The following is a 16,514-nucleotide window of genomic DNA, read 5'->3' as shown; positions in this document are numbered from 1 at the left end:
ATGACAGCCGCTCACCTCGGACTTCCCCCGCATGCTCCAACCTCACGATAAATCGTGTCTCCAACGTGTACCACATGACACAAAAACTAAATCATCGAACGCCATAAAATTTTATCTCCGGCGCGCAATCCACGACTATCCACCACCTGATCCTCATCGTCAAGCAGCAACAATCTGTGAATCATACCTTGAACGAAGAGAGATCCCTTCTAGTAGCAAAGGAGCCCCATTGTAAGGAGGCCGGGGATGTAGAGGACCGGCCATCTCCTGTCCTCTGTCGTCGCCCTCTCCTTGGGGGGCCTCTCATCGGTGGGGAGCCCCTCTCCCAAGTCGTTGCCCGAATTGCCTCCCCTATTGCGTGTCAAAGCGACCATTGGAGCCATACGAAAAGTTCACATGTATGGTTCTAAGGGACAAACATGGTCCATCTACCGTTTTCTGATTACATGCTCCAGCGCCCTAGAAGCATAAGTTGGAGCTTGCCTGGAGGGTGTCTCTCTCACTCTGGAGTGTAGTCAGCTTCCCCTTATCCTGGAGATAGATAGCACTACTGTGGTACCATGATCAGTGACTCTTCTACGTCTCCTGTCTCGGCCCTCGTCAGCAAAGTTCGACTAAGACCGACGAAGTGTGATATGGAAAGCAATCACCTCTACGTCATCCGGCTCCACATCTTGCAACAAGATCTTCTAGTCGGAGTCGCCCTGGAGCCAGAGTTGCTGCCATTGCTCGCCTTTAGATCAGATTGAACGAGGAGGAGACGAAGAGAGTGTAGTGGTGGACTATGGTATAGGTTTAGTCCGGACTGAGAATATATGTGGGGTCCATGCAGGCCATGGTGGGCCGGCTGACATGACAAAAGTGTCGAGTCTCCCCAAAATTCACTCTAAATTTAGATTGGATATGAGGGGTGTCGGACGGACGGTCGTATTGGGCCGGTTTGAGAAGCTCCATTGTAGATTCTCTTAGAAGATAGCCTTTTTGATCACTGAATTATGATGCACCTAGTTACAGCTTCCGTGACTGAATTTCGTGGCTTCCAGAACTCGTTGTCTGTTTTGTGAAGCTGGCGGAAGAATGTAAAGGGCATCTCCAATGGCAACCATAAAGTTTTTTCCGCACTCGTCGACGGATAGTGGGGGTGTCGTGGTTCTAAGGCTAACAGTAGAAAGGGGGGGGTGGGTATGGAGAGGCAAGATCTCAGCTATGGTGAAGGTGTACACACAAGATTTACGAGTTCAGGCCCTTCTCGGAGGAAGTAATAGCCCTACGTCTCGGTGCCCGGAGGCGGTCGACTGGATTATATGTGTGTGATGTTACAGGGGGCGCGAACCCTTGTCCTAGAGGAGGGGGGTGGCTTATATAGAGTGCGCCAGGACCCCGGCCATCCTCCATTACAAGGGGCTTAATGTACACAAAGTAGGGGCGTTACTGATAACGCTAGTCTTAAGTGCTATTAATGGCCTTAAAGACTACGGAGTGAACACTTGACCGTTGCGATGCTGAGTGACTCCTGATTTTCGGTAGGTCGAGTGATTCCTTGTATGGTCGAGTGATAACAAGTAGGAGGAGTATCCGAGTGATATGATTAGTCGAGTGGATTGCACTCGACACCTTTGACTGGGGGTTCTTCGTTGCCTCTTGAACTTCTTATCTTCTAGGGTAGTGACCTTGGGTAGGACGTATAGGTCAGGCCTATGACCCTATCCCAGGTCTGTATCCTCATCAAGGGGTACCAGACACAGATGCGGGAGGCCGCCATCCAATGCTAGCCACATACATTTCAAACTCTTTTTCCACAAATGTGATGAAATTCATGCAAACTCGACCGAATTTCATATAAACATAACAACCAGACGAAAACGTTTACATTTTGGACATATTTTCAACTAAAAGGCAAAATTACATGCAACTACAGTCGTGCCGAGCTCCACTGCCACGACAAGGATACATTACATTACTTTATGGCCGGCCACGACGGATACCTTTGTCTTCCCCATGTCCGGCAGCCTGCTCCGGACTGCCGAGAGTTCCAGAGGCATATTCTTTCCCCGTGTCTTCCCTATAGCCGGCTACACCACTCATGGGAGTGGAAAAGAGGGTGCTTCAGCCGGAGGGGAAGGTGCTTCCATGGAGCCCAGACGGGTGTGCCCAGGATGGTCTGAGATAAAGAATGACATATCACCGGATGTACAAGCCGGTGATGCACCGACGATGGCCTCCATGGGATACAAGCGGTGGCGGCCTCCTGTGTTCTACTTCTCCTCCATGATGGTTTTAGGTGCAGATGTGCCGACCGCCACCTCGTCGACATCCGCATAGATGACTTCTTTCTCTGTGTGCATGGCGCGGCTACGCGTGCGTCAATGGTGGATGGCGCGGTCGCAGGCACTAGAGGCGGTGATGCCCATGCCGTCATGCTCCCCGCCGTGCCGGGATGGAGCAACTCGCCACTCCTCCATGAGCTGGCTTCGATGAGCGAGTTGCTGAACCACGCACCAGCTTGGGACAACAACTTGCCTCGTTCGTATCCAGTGGGCTCGGCGGGCCACCCAGTCAGCTTTTGTGCTGGAGAACTGCTCTTCTGGCTCGTCGGATACCATCGAAAGAGTGGAGAAAATGGTGGAAGCAGGAGATGGGGAGCGGTGGAGTGGTGTGATTCTTGCCCGATGTCTGGCCTTGTTTAAATAGAGGGCGGACAAGTGGAGCTTGCCCGATGTTGCATTTAATGCCAGCCTGCTCGTGAACGGACGTGTGGTCGGAGTAGGTTTCTCGGCTTCCATGCAGGTTTAATGAAGGCGTTTGCATGTAGGAAGGAGGCGTGTTCAGCTGGGTGTGCAGCGGATGACGCCCTCGGCAGGCACGTCGCTTCAATGGCAGAGTGAGAGGTCGTGTTCGACGTAAGCTGCGTTAAATGTGAGGGGGCGTTCTCTATAGCGGTGCGGGCAACTGGATGACAGATGAGAAGCGTGTGGGCGGGAAGAGGTTTTTGGTGGGTCACGACGGTCAGAAGAGGGCTTGTGAGCGGTCCAAACAACGTGGTCCAAACGCATGCGAGAGGTTTCAGGATCGTCATTAGAGATACCCTAACATGATGTTAACATGGTGTTTGAGCTGCTGCTATTATGTACCACCGACATCAACACACCACAGGAGTCCTAGTCCACAACCGATGCTGGACTCGTTATTGCATCGTCCGGCCAGCTATCCTTGATGCGGTCCTGGAAAATCCACACCTACTACTACCTAAAGGGTAATTTGAGTGTTATATGGTGCTTGGTGGAAGGGCAAAAGGGTAAAATGTCAGTTTGGTGCCGGCTGCGCTGCAAGAAGCTGGGTTTTTCAGCTGTGATATATTTGGTATTTTCCTGGAGCGCTCCAGATGGAGCGCTGCATAGAGACGACTGATGTCTGCTAGAACCACGTCGGTATTTCCCCAAAGAGGAAGGGAAGATGTAGTATAGCGACAATAGGTATTTCCCTCAGTGATGAGACCAAGATTATCGAACTAGTAGGAGAACCTCCTCACACCACATAAAGAGCACCTACACAAAAATAACAAATACTCGCAACCCGACGTGTTAAAGGGGTTGTCAATCCCTTTCGGGTACGACGCCTCAAGATAGGCAAATAATGCGAGGGAAAATTCGTAGATAGGATAAATAGATCGCGGAACAAATAAATTGCAGTAAGGTATTTTTGTATTTTTGGTTTAATAGATCTGCAAATAAATGCAAGGGAAAATAGACCGCAAAGGCAAATATGATGAAAAGAGACCCGGGGGCCATACGTTTCACTAGTGGCTTCTCTCGAGAAAAATAGCAAACTGTGGGAAAACAGTTACTGTTGGGCAATTTATAGAACTTCAAATAATCATGACATTATCCAGACAATGATCATTATATAGGCATCACGTCCAAGATTAGTAGACCGACTCTTGCCTGCATCTACTACTATTACTCCACACATCGACCGCTATCCAGCATGCATTTAGTGTATTAAGTTCATGAGAAAATAGAGTAATGCAAGAACGATGACATGATGTAGACGAGATCAGTTTATCTATTGCGGAGATATAGATCTCATCTTGTTATCCTTAGTAGCAACAATACATACGTGTCGGTTCCCCTTCTGTCACTGGGATCAAGCACCGTAAGATCGAACCCACTACAAAGCACCTCTTCCCATTGCAAGATAAATAGATGAAGTTGTCCAAACAAAACCCAAATATTAGAGAAGAAATACGAGGCTATAAGCAATCATGCATATAAGAGATCAAAGAAGACTCAAATAACTTTCATCGGATCCCAACAAACACACCGCAAAAAGACTTACATCATATGGATCTCCAAGAGACCATTATATTGATAATCAAGAGAGAGAGAGAGAGAGGAAGCCATCTAGATACTAACTATGGACCCGTAGGTCGACAAAGAACTACTCATGCATCATCGGAGAGGCATAAATGGAAGTGGTGAACCCCTCCATGACGGTGTCTAGATTGGATCTGGTGGTTCTGGACTCTGTGGCGGTTGGAATTGATTTTCATGACTCCCCTCGGGTTTCTGGAATATTGGGGTGTTTATAGAGCAAAGAGGCGGTTTAGGGGGAACCCGAGGTGGGTACAACCCACCAGGGTGCGCCTGGGCCTCCTAGCGTGCCCTGGTGGGTGCTGCTCCCCTCGGGCCACCCCCAGGTGCTTCCTTGGCCCACTGGATGTCTTCTGGCCCAAAAAATCCTCCAGGAGTTTGCATTGCGTTTGGACTCCGTTTGATTTTGATTTCCCGCGATGTAAAAAACATGTAGAATACAGCAACTGGCATTGGGCACTATGTCAATAGGTTAGTACCAGAAAATGATATAAAATGACTATAAAATGATTGTAAAACATCCAAGAATGATAATATAACATCATGGAACAATCAAAAATTATAGATACATTGGAGACGTATTAGCACCCCCCAAGCTTAATTCCTACTCGTCCTCGAGTAGGTAAATGATAAAAACAGAATTTTTGATGTGGAATACTGCCTAACATGTTCATCACATTTCTTTTCTTTATAGCATGGAAATATGCACTTTTATATGATTCAAAGCAATAATCTAGATTTGACATGAAGACTTTAATACTCAAGCATACCAACAAGCAACCATGTCTTTCAAAATATCAACACTAAAGCAAGTATTCCCTAGCCCATCATGCTCAATCATTGATCCATTCATGAAACACACTCGAATATTAGCTACACCCAATGCTCAAATACTATCATAGTGCCCCTTAGTTGGTGCTTTATAAGAGAAGATGGAGAGTCAAGTTCAAAATAAAAAATTGCATAAGTAAAAGAAAGGCCCGTCGCGTAGGGAAGTAGTGATTTGTAGAGGTACCAGAGCTCAAAGCTTAAATTGAGAGATAAAAATTATTTTTGAGAGGCATACTTTTCCCACCAACGAAAACTATTTGGAGCATCCCAACACTTTCCATGCTAGATACATCATAGGCGGTTCCCAAACAGAAAATAAAGTTTATTCCTTTTTCCACCATAACTTTCACTTTCCATGGCTAACCGTATCCACGGGTACCCTCCATACCAACACTTTCCAAGGAATTTATTATTTGACAACATAAAGTAAATTCATTTTTCATTTCGGGACTAGCCATCCCTAATACCTTTGCCGTACTCTTGTGCAATGACAAGTGGATAAACACTCATCATGAGAATAACACATCTAGCATGGAAAATATTGACTACCCTTTACCGCCTTGCGAGTGGTAGAGCATGCAAAAGAGAAATATTTTTTGAACATTAGAGATGGCACATGCAAATTTGCTTAGACGACATGCAAATACCGCATATAGGTAGGTATAGTGGACTCATATGGCAAAACTAGTTTAAAGGGTTTTGGATGCACAAGTAGTGATCATACTTAGTGCAAAATGAAGGCTAGCAAAAAGATTGAGAAGCGACCAACCAAAAAGTGAAAAATCTCGTACCCAAGCATTAAGCATAAGTAACACCGAATAATGCGCCATAAGTAGGATATAAATTTCATTGCATAACTATTGACTTTTGTGCTTGCATTGGGAATCACAAACCTTAACATCAATGTTCTTAGTAAAGCACAATTACTCATCAACATGACTCACATATCATATCATCATATCTCAAAACCATTACTAAGAATCAAGTTTATTTTGTCCAATGATCTTCATGAAAGTTTTTATTATATCCTCCTTGGATATCTATCACTTTGGGACTATTTTCTTATGTTGCTTTTGATGAGCTCAAACAAATATAAGTGAAGATCATGAGCATAATCTTTTCTTTTCTCTCAAAATAATCTAAGTGAAGCAAGAGAGAATTTCTTAAAAATTCACTAACTCCCAAACAAATCTAAGTGAAGCATGGTAGCATTTCTTCAAAATTAACAAAGCACACCGTGCTCAAAAAGATATAAGTGAAGTACTAGAGCAAATCCATGGCACTTAAAATTTATGTGAAGCATAGGAGCAAGCATAACATAATTTTTGGCTCTCTCAAAAAGGTGTGTCCAGCAAGGATTCAATACTTAAAACACAAGGCAAAACAAGCAAAGACTCATATCATACAAGACGTTCCAAGCAAAACTCATATTTTGTGACGAATAAAAATATAGTTTCAAGTAAAATACCGATGGTTGTTAGAAGAAAGCGGGGATGCCACTCGGGGGCATCCCCAAGCTTAGTTGCTTGCTACTTCTTTGAATATTATCTTGGGGTGCCTCGGGCACCCCCAATCTTAGCCTTTTGCTTGTCCTTATTCCTTCATCCATCGTAAGATAACCCAAAACTTGAAAACTTCAATCACACAAAACTCAAACAAAACCTTCGTGAGATCCATTAGTATAAGAAACCAAACCACTACTATAAGTATTGTAGCAAACCTATTCTTATTTTTGTTTTTGCATTATATCTACTGTATTCCAACTTTTCTATGGAAAAACTCATCAAAGAAAACCATATAATCATCAAAACAAGCACACAACGCAAAGAAAACAGAATCTGTCAAAAACAGAACAGTCTGTAGATATACAAGGAAAACAGAATTTCTGAGGGTTGCCTTTCTTCCCCAGGAAGGATCAATAAGAAAGATCTAGTAGGAAATAGTAGTTCTAGACTGGAAAGTGAGCAACAAAGAATCTACCTAGCTTTGCTCCAAGGAAAAAGGAATGATAAAACAACAAAAAATCGAACAACTAGTTGCTAACTTTGTGGATGACCTGGTATTTACTATATGCGAGCTCTAGAACGTTGGGTCATCTGCACATCAATCACCAATGTTTAACTGGGCATGGTGATTGGACATGTTACATGTAGAATTAACTGACTCCATCCTGCAGGTTAATGCATGAGCGGGTCAGACCAGTGCGGCTGGTTTGTGTCGAAAGGTTTGGGTCAGTGATCGTGTTATAGAGTTAGTTCCATTTTAGGCATGCTGAATTGTCTAGCTAGGGCTATTTAAGGTAGGGACGGAAAGTAGGAGTTGGTAATTCGAAAATTCTTTTATGAGCCCATGCTCAGCTGTGTTGGTGTTCTGGGAACGGGGGTACCCAGACTTGCCTGCCTATGGCCTGCAGCGTGGCTCCAGGAGTGGCCCAGTATGGCCCATCTTCATCAACACAAGCTCAAGACCCTCGCAAGGGGCCAAGCCTCGCGGGGCGGATGACGGGAAGCTTCCTCAGGCGCGGCCTTGTCAGGCAGGCTCGCGAGGAGGCGGAGAGATCAAGGCGGGGTACCTCACGAGGTGCCCGTGAGGCAAGCCATGACGACCGAAGCCAGGCGGGCGCCGACCTGCGTAGAGTCCTTGTTTCCTCTTTGGTGCAAAGGGGGCAAGCGCAGGCCAAGGTATCAAGCAAAGGCTACCATTTCGGTACAACAAGACCAAGATGTCACACCCAATATGCGACCCTATTCAAAAGGAACTCGAAGGTCCCTCCAAGGTTAGACCTGCATATTGAAACACTTTTGCAAGGTGGATATCATTACATCAACATTACATAATAGATGGGGATACATACATAAGGCATACAATGCCACACGAATACAACATCAACTTACATAAGAGCACCATCCGACTACAGATGAAACACAAACAGAAACTCAAACGACATCCACCCTGCTAGCCCAGGCTGCCGACCTGGAACCTATCCCCTGATCGAAGAAGAAGCAGAAGAAGAACTCCAAGACAAGCAAACATCGCTCTCGCATCATGATCATCGCATAACCTGTACCTACAACTGTTGTTGTAGTAATCTGTGAGCCACGAGGACTCAACAATCCCATTACCATGGGTATCAAGACTAGCAAAGCTTAAATGGAAAGGAAGGGGGTAAAGTGGTGAGGCTGCAACAGCGACTAAGCATATATGGTGGCTAACATACGCGAATAAGAGCGAGAAGAGAACAAAGGAACGGTCGTGAAGCTAGCAATGATCAAGAAGTGATCCTGAACTCCTACTTACATCAAACATAACCCAAAACCGTGTTCACTTCCCGACTCCTCCGAAAAGAGACCATCACGGCTACACACACGGTTGATGCGTTTTAATTTGGATCTGGTGTCAAGTTATCTACAACCAGACATTAACAAATTCCCATTTGCCTATAATCGCAGGCACGACTTTGAAAGATTATACCCTGCAGGGGTGTCCCAACTTAGCCCATGATAAGCTCTCGCGATCAACGAAGGATATACCTTCTCCCAGGAAGACCCGATCAGACTCGGAATCCCGGTTTACAAGACATTTCGACAATGGTAAAACAAGACCAGCAAAGCCTCCTGCCGTGCCGACAAATCCCGATAGGAGCTGCACATATCTCGTTCTCAGGGCACACCGGATGATCAAGACGTCGGGTTAGCGTAGACCCTGGTTTCCCAGGGGGCGCCGGACATCGCTCGGTTTGGACCAACACTTAGACAAGCATTGGCCCGAGGGGGCTAAAATAAAGATGACCCTCGGTTTGGCTGACCCAAGGGAAAGGTATAGGTGGTGGTGAGGCAAATGGTAAAACCAAGGTTGGGCCTTGCTGGAGGAGTTTTGTTCAAAGCAAACTGTCAAGGGGGTCCCATAAATCACCCAACCGCGTAAGGAACGTAAAATCCGGGAACATAACACCGGTATGACGGAAACTAAGGCGACAAGAGTGGAACAAAACACCAGGCATAAGGCCGAGCCTTCCACCCTTTACCAAGTATATAGATGCATTAATTAAATAAGAGATATTGTGATATCCCAACATCATCCTGTCCACCATGGAGCAATCTTCAACTTCACCTGCAACTTACAACGTTATCAGAGGGGCTGAGCAAAGCGGTAACATAGCCAAGCAACGGTTTGCTAGGAAGGGTGACAAAGGTTAGAGGTTCATGGCAATTTGGGAAGCTTGAAGAACAAGTGTTAGGTAGCGCAGCAAAGCGATAGAACGAAGCAACTAGCATAGCAATGATAGTAGTGAGATCCAGGGTAGCGGTCATCTTGCCTGAAATCCCGCTAGGAAGAAGAACGAGTCCATGAAGAAGACGAACGGGAGTAGTCGAACGAATCCTCACAATCACAACATTACCGGCACTAAGAAGCAACATCGGAAAGAAACAAGCAACATGGTAAACACACAAGCATAATCATGGCATGATGCACAATTCAAGTATGATGCATGTCCGGTTTAATGAGGCATGGCATGGCAAGTGCAACAAACAATACTACAAGTTAAGTGGACATCAATATGCAACGAGTTGCATATTGACAAAACACCACATGCACTTATTTAGTTTGATCTTGGTTATGTACCCAACAATATTAAATGTTATTAGCATGGCAAGGGGGTGAAGCATAAGAAAACTACCTAACTAGGCACGTTTAAATGAGGCCGGAAGAACTAACATCAATTCTGAAACTCCTCATGTCTATATTTTAGATTTGGTACTGTTCTGCCCTAAACCATATTTTATTGTTGTTAAACAGGAAAATTAAGTGCAACATGTTAAACTAGGCATTTTTCTGCTCCAAATACATATAAAGTTTATTAAAATTGGAGCTACGGTTATTTAGTTATGAAATAAAGCATTTTAGCATGGCATTTATGCAAAATTAAACAAACAACAAGTTTACACATATTTAACATGGATGAAAATGGCAAATTATTAATTTACACAAAATTCTAAGCATTTTACATGTTAATATCATTTTAAACCGATGCATGGTTTATGAGTTATTAAATGTATGATATATGAGGGGTTTTCTGCAAAACTGTAATACACTGGATAATTGCTAAAATCGCAGATCTGAAAAAAAAACCTACATGGGCCAAAACTGAAACTGGAGCAGGCCCAACAATGGAGAGGCCAGGGGGGCTGCTCACCCTGGGCCTTGAGCCGGTCGGTGGAGAGGGAGGCTGGAAGGGGCACTGGGCCTTGGGGAGGCGCTGGCCCAGGCGCTGGAGGCGCGGTCAACGGGCTCGAGAACGCTGACCCGGGTGAGCCGCTGCTGCTCTCGTTCTGAAGAAACAAAAGCAGCAGGAGCATGGCAATGGAGGAGAAGACGGCAGGGGCCCTGGCGACGGGGTCGGCGGGAACCGGCCGGAACGGGCGGAACGGAGCGCGGGGAGGCGCCGGGGTCCAAATCCAGCAAGGGGCGGTGCGGATCGGGGCTCCGTGCGGTCGAGGACGACGGCCTCAGGTCAGGGGAAGCTCGGGCGCAGAGAAGGCACGTCCTCCCACTTGATGCAGAGGAGGCGACAGCGCGGGACTCCAGGACGACGGACCTGGCCGAGACGGGCTTGGACGGCCGGTTGACTCCTGCTAGGAAGAAGAAATAGGGAGTTGAGAGAGGGAGAGCAAAGCAAAGAGAAAGGAGAGGGACAACAGGGAAAGGAGGGCGGTAACGCTGCTCACCGGCGAAGTCCGGCAGCGTCGGCGAGGCCGTGAGGTGGAGCGTGAGGCGAGGTCTTGGCGCGGGCGAGCAAGGCAGCAGGGAGGCTGGACCGTTGGAGACGTCGGATCCGAGGCCGAGGCCGGAGGAACTTGATCCCGACGATGACGGAGCTTCCGCAGGCGGCCATGGCATCTCCCACTTGTTCCTGTGAGGATACAGGGAGGGTGAGGCGAGAGAGATGAGAGATTTCGAGAGAGCGGCGCGGGAAGGAAGGGAGCAGGGCACGGCCTGGAGGCGTTGGTTGCCGGCGGCAGCGGCGCGAGGGGACGAGGCCGAGAAGCTCGGGATCGAGGGGCTCTGGCGATGAGGAGAGCTTGGCTGGTGGTGCAAGGGGACGAGGCAGGGGACCTGAATCTGGTTCTGTGGTGGCACTCGGGAAGCAGAGGAGGCAGCGGGGCTCAGGCACGGCGTCGCTGCACCGGCGGGGTTGATGAAGAGCCCGGTGCACAAGGGCGCCATGTGAGAGAGCTCGTGGGCTGAATGGATCTGGCTGGAGATTGGCTCGGTGGGGAAAACGAGGAAGATGGAGAAGGTGGCGGCGGCATGGGGATTTGATGGATGGGACATCCTAAGATTTAGGGTTTGGTCTGAAAATAGACTAGGGGTCTATATATATATATACGAAAGGGGATGATTTGGATCCTCCGATCGCGATCGGGCGGTCCGGAATAAATGGGTTAGGGAGTCCAAAAACAAAAACAGAGATGTTTTGTAGATGTTTGGAGATGATCCGGACCCAATGGTGATGACTGAGCGGGTCGGGTTCGGGGAAGTTTTCGGACGCGTGCAAGAGGGGGTCGATGGTTGTGCAGAGAGGTTAGGTGGTCAGACAAGAGGGACTCGAGAAACCCGGTTGGTCTCGGAACGGTCAACGAAGGCAAGGGGGGACACGACAACTACGAGCCGATATGGGTTTTATGAAAACAATGCCGACGCAAAGCACATGATGCTATGAGATGAAATGCATGACATGAACAAAATGCAAAACAAAAGACAAAACCCCAACCACGAAGGAAATAACATATCACATAGCCGGAAATGGCAGGAGTTGGAGTTACAATTATGGAAAGTTGCATCCGGGGCGTTACAACACTCCACCACTACGAGAGGATCTCGTCCCGAGATCTAGGATGGCACCGGAGAGAAACAGAAGAGGAAGAGAGGCGGTAAAACTAAGTTGCTTCTTCGACAAATGAGTGAAACCAAAGAACCTTGGGAGGTTGAAAAGTTGAAAGAAAGAACACAAGGGAGTTGAACACAATTGAGAGCACTGCGGTAGAAAAATAGAAATAAGGAACACCATGTGAACCTTGGAGGTTGCAAATCTATGAATGACGAGTACAATGGACGAGAAGGAATTGAAACAGCTCTAGCTGAAACGAGATAAACAAGGAACAAGGAAGATCAAATTCAGACAACACTCCAGTTGAAAAGAGATGCAAGACTTGATAAGATGAAAAGAACTTGAATGAGAACACAACACTCCGATTAAATGGATAAGCATGAAAAGAACACGATCGTCACAATTCGAGATGATGAGTGAAGAGAGCAACATCGCCATGCCTCCGGAAGAAGGAAAAGAAGATAGATCATTGGAATAAAAGGACGAAGAAGAAAATGCCAACTTCTGCCACAAATGATCTTGAAAAGCACCCTTCCAAGAAGGTTAGAACGGAGTTGTTGGAAAACCAACAACGAAAAGAACAAGCTTGTTGTGGGCTTATGGAACACATCTCAAAATTATGAGGTGAGCTTCTGCCACTAACAAAAACAATTTCTTGCTTTGAGATCGACGAAGAGATGAAAACTTCTTCCACCAAGAGGATAAAGAGCAAGCTTGGGTCATGCATAATCACCACAAATAGCAACAACCCTTAAGGAAAGGTTTTAGATGAAATCTGACACAAGATAACTCCAACAAAGAAGTTGATTGGTCGAAAAGATCTCTTGAACGAAGAGAAAATGATGGATTTAAAATACCTCATTCTTGACAACATATGAATCATGAAACATGAAGGAAATTGTCAAGAGTGACATAACACCACCTCAAAAGATAATATAGAAGGAATTGCACTTCAGAATGAAAGATGAAGAATGCTTGAACTCCTCCAACAAGAATCTTGAAGAACAATTCGAGAATGAATTAAATCCTTGATGAAGCACCATGTAGAACCTCCATGAAGAACTCCGGTAATAAAAGAACGATAGAAAGGAAGAGAAGTTGAAAGAATAAGGTGAAGCCTTGCAATGATTTAGATGGAGCTTTGCGTCGATATAACCAAGAAAACTTGGAACTCCGGAAATAAAAGAATTGAATCACCTCGAGGAAATAAGAATAAGATTTATTGTATGCTTATCCTTCATCAAATTAAATTGATGACAAGCAATGGATTTGGCATACTACTTATTCCCGTAGAAAGGATTAAGAGAGATATAGCACAAATTTGATAAGGTATTGATGGAACCACCGGTGGAATTGAAAACAACGAATGAAATGATTCGGTAGCAAAGGAAGAGGAATCTCGAACGAACCACCGTAAGAATTGAAAATGAACTTAGCAAAGGCACAATTCACCAGGAAGAATTTGGAAACGAATGAAGATATTTGAGGGGTTTTAGATCCAAAAGAACAAAGAGATCATGAGCTGATTAAAGAGCACTTGAACGAAGCACCGGGATAATTGGATAACGGTAGCTGAAATGTGAGGGCGAAGAATTCTTCTGGAACGATGACCTCCGGATGAAAGAAATGAAAACAACTCATGAAATGCTTCAGATGGTAAGAAAAGAATTGTCACAATCAAAAATAATTATGAGGATGGCATGAAGCCAGAACCATGAATCTTCAAGAGAATGGACCGAGATTTAAGAGAAATCCTTCTTCGGTCTTCAAATGTTGAGAATGATAACGAGAACCACCACCAAATTGTTGAGAAACTCCGGAAGGATTAAAAGAGGAAAGGTTGAGCCAAATATGAAAAGAATTTGAAAACGACCTTGGAGAAGGCATGTGACTGATGAAAATTCATTCTTACGTCAAACTCTAAAAATAATTTGGAAATAACTCCGGGAGAATTAGAAGAGTCAGGTAAGATCCTGGGAAAAGACCTATGGGTTATGGCCCACTCAAGAGAAACACCGTTGAAATGATTTAAAGAGATATTGCACCGGTTGAATTAAATGACTTGAATGAGATAATAATCTCGAAATATCTTGAACGGATTGAGAATGGAAACACAAGTCTTTTGAGATATCTTAGCACTTCGGATACGAATGTAGAGAGGTGAACAATTATGAGATGCACCGGCATGGGATAGCATTAGAAACGAGGAAAGGGATATGATCAACACCAAAACTTGAAATTAATCCACCGGAGAAGAATACGAGAATGAAGAATGATGAACTTGAAGCTCCGTTAGTATCTTCCTGAGAATCACCGGATAAGAACATTGATTGAAAAGAGTGAAGAGACTTCACATGAATAAATGGATACTTGATTAAGAAATCTGGGTCCTTGAAGAAAAAAGGGTGGGAGGGCGGGGAAAACAAAGACAACTTGGGATGGATGAAACAAACACCGGTGAGAAAACTTAGAGTTGATCTTGCGGATGTTGAAAATGATCAGATCCACTTGAAGAGAAGCACGCCGGTTGGAAAAGAATTAACATGACAACCTCAATGATTAAGAAGGTTTAGCACTCTCATAGAAATATGAGAACACCGCTTGAAAGGTATCGAATCAACACTTGACTTTGAAGCAACTCGAATACCACAAATAAAACAAAACAAAGGATTGGCTTGCAGAAATAAGCCGGAACAAACATATGATAGAGATTTACCCAATCCCATATCATGCATCTGTCGGAAAGATATTCTAGGAGCTACTTGAATTCCCACCTATAAAACTCCCAAAACTTTCTGGTTATGCAATCTGGTGTTGGGGATACAGGGGAGGCAATATATCTCACCCAAACTAACAATACCTACATCCAGCTGTATCCATTCGTCAACACATAACCAAGAAAACTCCGGAAATCGTGTACCTCAACCTTCGAAAAGCATCCGTTATACGAGTTATGGCAATACTCCCGAACTCCCCAGTACTGGGTGGCGTCGAGGTTATCTCACCAACAACTGCATAAAAGATATTTTCGATGCCGGCAAAACTCAGGTATTCCAGAACTACAACGATAAAATTGTGACGACAACACCTCGGAGCTCAACTCCCCGGGTCAATGCCACATAATAGACAGGAGGCACCAAGAACAATTTTCTCGTCACAAAACCATCGAAACGATTCCAAGATACCCGCGTGATCCTAAATTTTTTTAGTGAAATTTGAGGAGAGGAAAGTCAAAACATCTACGTCAAGAGACCTCACCAGAGCGACGAAGGGGCCGAGGAGTAAAAAGAATCATACTCTCTGATATATATAATCCTAAGACTCAAAATAGTTTTCTTCTAGACTCAACAACGGCCAAACTACACAATCAATCAAGGTGGCTCCTAGGGTCGGTCGAGGCTCTGATACCAACTTGTCACGCCCAATATGCGACCCTATCCAAAAGGAACTCGAAGGTCCCACCAAGGATAGACCCGCATATTGAAACGCTTTTGCAAGGTGGATATCATTACATCAACATTACATAATAGATGGGGATACATACATAAGGCGTACAATGCCACACGAATACAACATCATCTTACATAAGAGCACCATCCGACTACGGATGAAACACAAACAGAAACTCAAACGACATCCACCCTTCTAGCCCATGCTATCGACCTGGAACCTATCCCCTGATCGAAGAAGAAGCAGAAGAAGAACTCCAAGACAAGCAAACATCACTCTCGCATCATGATCATCACATAACCTGTACCTGCAACTGTTGTTGTAGTAATCTGTGAGCCACGAGGACTCAGCAATCCCATTACCATGGGTATCAAGACTAGCAAAGCTTAAAGGGAAAGGAAGGGGGTAAAGTGGTGAGGCTGCAGCAGCGACTAAGCATATATGGTGTCTAACATACGCGAATAAGAGCGAGAAGAGAACAAAGGAACGGTCGTGAAGCTAGCAATGATCAAAAAGTTATCCTGAACTCCTACTTACGTCAAACATAACCCCAAACCGTGTTCACTTCCCGGACTCTGCCGAAAGAGACCATCACGGCTACACACACGGTTGATGCGTTTTAATTCGGATCTGGTGTCAAGTTATCTACAATCGGACATTAACAAATTCCCATCTGCCTATAACCGGAGGCACGGCTTTCGAAAGATTATACCCTGCAGGGGTGTCCCAAATTAGCCCATGATAAGCTCTCGCGATAAACGAAGGATATACCTTCTCCCAGGAAGACCCGATCAGACTCGGAATCCTGGTTTACAAGACATTTCAACAATGGTAAAACAACACCAGCAAAGCCTCCCGCTGTGCCTACAAATCCCGATAGGAGCTGCACATATCTCGTTCTCAGGGCACACCGGATGAGCAAGACGTCGGGTTAGCATAGACCCTGGTTGCCCAGGGGGCGCCGGACATCGCTC

At 45.4% G+C, this 16,514-nt stretch overlaps 1 protein-coding gene across 2 annotated transcripts; it reads right to left on the bottom strand.

Moving 5' to 3' along the window:
- Positions 1 to 9,556: 9,556 nt before the first annotated feature.
- LOC119368168 (putative protein TPRXL) lies at positions 9,557 to 11,533 on the bottom strand. Of its 2 annotated transcripts, XR_005176550.1 has the most exons (3): positions 10,928 to 11,533; positions 10,336 to 10,831; positions 9,557 to 9,605 (listed from the first exon to the last, which is right to left on the bottom strand). XR_005176550.1 is itself a non-coding variant. In XM_037633492.1 (2 exons), the coding sequence occupies exons 1-2, from the start codon at positions 11,424 to 11,426 to the stop codon at positions 10,392 to 10,394; spliced, it is 939 nt and encodes a 312-aa protein (XP_037489389.1). In that variant the 5' UTR covers positions 11,427 to 11,533; the 3' UTR covers positions 10,238 to 10,391. The 2 variants fall into 2 exon arrangements, 1 of the variants encoding a protein (XP_037489389.1); XM_037633492.1 differs by lacking the exon at positions 9,557 to 9,605 and having other exon boundaries at positions 10,238 to 10,831.
- Positions 11,534 to 16,514: the final 4,981 nt, after the last annotated feature.

The sequence above is a fragment of the Triticum dicoccoides genome, chromosome 2B (assembly GCF_002162155.2).
Source record: "Triticum dicoccoides isolate Atlit2015 ecotype Zavitan chromosome 2B, WEW_v2.0, whole genome shotgun sequence".
Taxonomy (NCBI): Eukaryota; Viridiplantae; Streptophyta; class Magnoliopsida; order Poales; family Poaceae; genus Triticum; species Triticum dicoccoides.
Note: the sequence above shows the minus strand (reverse complement) of the source record. Positions and strands in the feature narration are given on the sequence as shown.

Bases quoted from the DNA above. Each gene is read 5' to 3' on its own strand.
- LOC119368168 (XM_037633492.1), bottom strand. From the start codon at position 11,426: ATGGCGCCCTTGTGCACCGGGCTCTTCATCAACCCCGCCGGTGCAGCG. The intron at 10,832-10,927 runs GTGAGCAGCGTT...TCTTCCTAGCAG, and splicing joins GACGCTGCCGGACTTCGCCG to GAGTCAACCGGCCGTCCAAG.